The sequence below is a fragment of the Thyridium curvatum genome (genome assembly GCF_004353045.1).
Source record: "Thyridium curvatum strain D216 chromosome Unknown NODE_64_length_252902_cov_84.359145, whole genome shotgun sequence".
Lineage (NCBI taxonomy): Eukaryota > Fungi > Ascomycota > Sordariomycetes > Thyridiales > Thyridiaceae > Thyridium > Thyridium curvatum.
Window position 1 is genome coordinate 111091 of NW_022156819.1, and position 4956 is coordinate 116046.

At 55.0% G+C, this 4956-nt stretch overlaps 1 protein-coding gene across 1 annotated transcript; it reads left to right on the forward strand.

Annotated features, from left to right (window-relative positions):
- Positions 1-1798: 1798 nt before the first annotated feature.
- E0L32_009129 (uncharacterized protein) lies at positions 1799-3978 on the forward strand (the record flags this gene model as incomplete). The annotated part of the gene is made up of 3 exons (XM_031144060.1): positions 1799-2604; positions 2711-3073; positions 3204-3978. 3 exons carry the CDS (start codon positions 1799-1801, stop codon positions 3976-3978), a joined length of 1944 nt encoding a protein of 647 aa, XP_030991367.1.
- Positions 3979-4956: the final 978 nt, after the last annotated feature.

Consider the following 4956-nt stretch of genomic DNA (forward strand, 5'->3'; position numbering starts at 1 on the left):
ATGTCCAAACAGGAGACCAGAAAAGAAAAGAAGCACAGCACCTGTGGATATATATAACGGCTTCTATAAGCAATAACCAACCCGCTAGACGGTACCTTGGACTACTTTTGGTCTGGGTCGAGCGGCTTGAGAACCAGATCGTTATGGCTGCCGGGTTGTGTAATTGCTGTTGACCGGGGTCGGTGGGAGGGAGGGAAGACCCCAGTCGGTGGGACTGTCCAAACGTAAGCTCGGTTGGCCAGAGAAGACCAATTTGCTGAACCATCTCTGGTCCTCCCTATCCCCTGCTTTCCCACCATTCCCTTTCCAGCCTGCTCTTCGGCTCGTTCACCCAACGGTCTTCTAGAAAATGCGGGCCTCTAACCTATTCAGAGTCACCGGAGGATTATTCTCTAATCAGGTGCCCCTGATCTGGACTGGCAAGGGTGATACCTGGAGAGACAGGAAACGCTTCTTGACCGGACTGGACCGGCAGGAGGGGTGTGCTTACAGAGAACTTACCACTCTCCGTCTCTTGACAAGGCCCCAAGGGCCCTTTACCCCCATTGTCTGTCTGTCTAGACGGCGGCGGGAAGCCCCCGGCGACTCCCTCCCCCCAATCCTTGTCTTGGTTGTCTCTCCATCCCCCCTGGAGGCACATCCGCATTTGCAACCAGATGGGCGCATTCGCAAGGGTAGGTAGGTGCTCGATGAAATCTGAGCAAATACAAGTACAGTACTTGTACATGATGTGTGTACACGCTCCATAACTAGGTACACACACCCACACGGCGCACACACCCACGCACACCTACACACAGTGGTGATTTGCGTGTGTTCGGCAAAACAAGAGCCAGGGGACGGGCATGCCGTCCTGTGAAGTGCGTTACCTAGCTGCTGCTCCTTCCTTCTTGGTCCTGCAGTCTGCGCGATACAATCATCGAGAACTCCAGCCAGTAGTCCTTCTCTTGGTCTTTCTACACATTGCCTTCGCTCTCCTCTCTCAGAACGAATCAGACCCGCTATTCTCGGGTCCTGCTTCTCGGCTTGTGCTCCAATTTGCCATTGTCCGCGAGAAGCTATTGCAGGCCCGGCCACTGCTTGCTATCCTGTTCCTTAGCAAGAGGTGTATGGGCGAAGGGACCGGCCTGGGGGGGTTGGTACCTCGTCCTTGCTCTGGCGAGGGAACCTCCTTTGAGCGACATCGCGTATGGTACCCCCATCTCGACGTACTGACCTTGTCATCCGCCTGCGAGATCGCCCCGTTTTCTCCATCTCCTTCCCTGTACGGTTACATGCACTGCGCTCCAGCGTGTGACTTTGTACTAAAACGGCCCTGTCTCCAGTTTCCCACTTGTCCTTGTTCCTCAACCTTGAAGTGACCTTGGACCTCCTACCGCACTGGCAGAGCCCTGCGAGGTCGAACTAGCTCTGGTCCACTCCAAGGCCACTGCCGAAGTCTTTCATAAAATACACCCCTCCAACATCTACTGTATCACATACAAGTACATCTCTACCCGGATCCCAACACCACCTTCAACTATCACCTTAGTTTCTGTTGTATCTTTGAGCCCAGTCGCGACCATCGTCAACTGGATATCGTGGCATCCTTTTTTCTGTCCTAACGACCAGACTTGCCGGAGACCCAAGGACTCGCTGATACTTTGAGGCGAGCGGCGAATGCTCTTGGTTTTGACTCTGCGGTCGGTCTAGGAACCAAGAGTCTCTTCGTCCTGGAACAGGTCGAGATTCCGGCATCTTTCCTTGTCTCGGCTGGGGCAGACATGTTCACATGTCGGCTGCCACTTATTCAGTAACGATGGCAGAGCTGAAGGAGCCTGGCCACAACAACCTCTGGCCCAATTACGGAGGGCAGATGCAGATGCCTGCAGGTCGATTCGCCCACGGCTTGGACCCGGGCGTCCCCAACAACTCGGCCGCAGCGCAGCATCTCGGGCGTCCAAGGAGCAGTCAGCCCAGCATGGATCACCATGCGTATCCCTACGGCCGATACCCTCAGGAGGAAGCAGACGCGTACGAGAGGCAGACTCACCCATCCTTAGCAACGCACCACAGCTTCCCCAATCTGAAGAGGCCGTACTCGCAAACTGAACAGCCACCGTACACCGAGATTGTCCAGGATCTCAGGGATGACGGGTCCAAGCTGGGTGTCAATCATGACCACAAGTTGCTTTCGTTCAGAAGGGTGCAGGACAAGCACACGATCTTGGACCAGCATGGCCGCATCCAGCAACTCGAACTGTCGGCGCAGTTGCACGGCATGTTCTTCCTCTCCGAAATGCCCTCGAACGCCAACGATGGATCCATCCTCCAGCCAGAGTTGACCTGCTATCGACGAAACCTCTTCCAGATCAGCGGCTCGTTGATCACACCGCGCGGCCAGCTGTCGGTGATCACCGAGGCAGGAGAAACGGTTCCAGTCAACAACACCGAGGTGACCATCTCGGCGATAGAGTCGGTGGATGGGCACCCAGTCCGCCTGATAGTCATCCCATGGAAGACGCCACCTCCAAACTCTCCCGAAATCAATCAAGGGCCGGACCAGGAGCCCCCGTCCTTACCTTTGATTCCTTTTCAAGATGATGGAACGGACAGCGAGGGAGAGTATGCCGTGTATCCGATAGGTTGGCGGCGACTTCAGTTCCGGATGTAGGCTTCTCCAAGTCCCAGTCGTGTCCCTTGTGCAAGCGAGCTAATGGTTGATATTCAGAGCGACGGCGAACAATGGGCGGCGGAAAGAACTCCAGCAGCATTTTGTGCTCCATCTCAAGGTCGTGGGAACGCTGGCAAATGGGACAAAGATCGTCCTTACCGAGGCAACCACTGCCCCCATTGTCGTCAGGGGACGCAGTCCGAGGAACTTCCAGGCAAGGAAGGAGATTCCACTCTTGGGCTCAAGCGCTGGATCCAGAGGGCAGGCGCTAGTTGAAACTGGGCTCGGAATCGTTGCTGGACCTTTGGCGATCAAGCCACACGACAAGGCAAGGGCATTGAACATGGAAGTACCCAGGTCAGCCTTCACCTTCACATCTGGGCCTAAACTGCCGACAAGCCCCATCGCGATGAGATCAAAGTGAGTGGTGCTAGACTGCCTGATTAGTTCCGAAGACTTTCGAAGCCGAAGTCGTTTGCATTTCCGGGGTGGCCGCCGGGATGCAGTTCTTCTGCAGATTCTGTTCGAGCATCAAACACTGATACGGTAGCAGCTCGTACCCGACGACGTGGAACCCATCGCAGATTCCGGCTCCAGCCTCTGGAACTGGCACTTACCCAGCAACGACTATACCGGCCGATCCGTACCAGAAGATGCCGTTGTCCGGGGCGCAGACATTTAGTTCGGAGCCCCAGGACCTGTCTCTCCAGACATCCATGCCCTCGATGCAACTGTCTCTCGCGACCAACGACCAGCAGTCGGCGCCGATTCGGACACAGTACACCTACATCCATGGAACTTCAGCGCCTTCGCAAGTATCCGTCCCCACAACGTCGGACAACAACTTGAGCGTTCCGCGGTACGTCGACAACAATCCGCGGCCGTCCAAAAGCCCGCGGCATGCGAGCCACCAGTCCATTCACAGCAGTAGCTCGATTGCCAACAATGATGGACCTGGAGAGTACCGATACGGCCCTCCGTACGGCGGGGTAGGCAGCAACTCTACCGAGATCAGTCCTCAGCAGTCGCAGCCCCCCTCGTACGGAGGCGCTGCATCCGAAGGCAACATGTCGAACCCGACTTCGGCGACCGGACCTGCCCCTCCGCCGAGGGACTATTATCCATCTCCCAACTCGTGGACGACGACAGCGGGCGAGGCCAACACCTCGACATATGCCAACGGCGAGCACAGGCCGTACGCCTTCCACGATCAGTACAAATCGAGCAGCGGGCCAAAGGGGGAGCATCAATCTCCGCCCCAGCCTTATCCTGCTCAGAGAGGAGGATTTGACGCCATGAACCACTACTCGTGGAGTACGAACTAGGCAAATCCAGAGCCCATATGAAAGTTGGAAATTCCTAAGAGGGGTCAGCCAGCCAGAAAATATTCCGCTCTAGGACCGGGGAGAAGAGAAGCCGCAACCCGTAAGGCTTCGAAGCTGGATGCAGACAGCAAGACCAAGCTTCGCGATGGGGGACAGACAGAGTCCCCTGCAAGACTTTGAGCCTTCACAAATGCACAATACCTGTAACAACAACATAGTCGGGCGGAGACCTCCTTCCAGTTCCGGAAGCCGAGAGATGGCTCATAGCTACCATATCACTCGGCCTGGAAGAGATCGGGTCTTTTTGATTTTTGTTCTTGGGACGGCATAGTATTTTCGGCTTTGAAGCGACGCGGGCGTGACGACGCGTCAGTCGTCAGAGACACAGACAGCAAGGCGCAGGAGGTGTTGGGTGTTATTTTCTTTTGGGGCGGCTTTCTTTTCGCACATTTTGTCTTGGATGACCAGCATCGCATCCCGATAGCACCATTTCGCACGCTATTTACGAAGATTCTCGGTTCCGTATAGGGTAGCCCATTGTTCTAAGACCTGGAGCGGCTTTTGTTTGTTGTTGTTCGAGCGGAGCAAAAAAGTTCGCATAAGAAAAAGAAGCGATATTCACATGTGTGTCCATCACCCGGCGGCAGCTAGGACCCGATTCGAGGAAGACCTGCTTGTGGCTTGCGGGGAATAATTGCTTCAATATACGAAGGCCGGTTCGTTTTCTTAAAAAGAGAAATATGTACAAGTGCTAGCTTTGGGGTATTTCGAGACAAGAAAGAAATAGAGAACACTTTGTTGAAGCATGAGGACGAGGATGGATGGACTGTAGTCGGCTTTTTCCGTCGGCTGACAGCATGATAGGTAGCACATCAGCCAGCCCCCCCGGGTTTTGGCCCACGTTTCACAACAGCCAGAAATGAACGAGCATGAAGTTGGGTTAAACTTTCCGGGTCAGAGAAACGGCGCGGCAGAGTA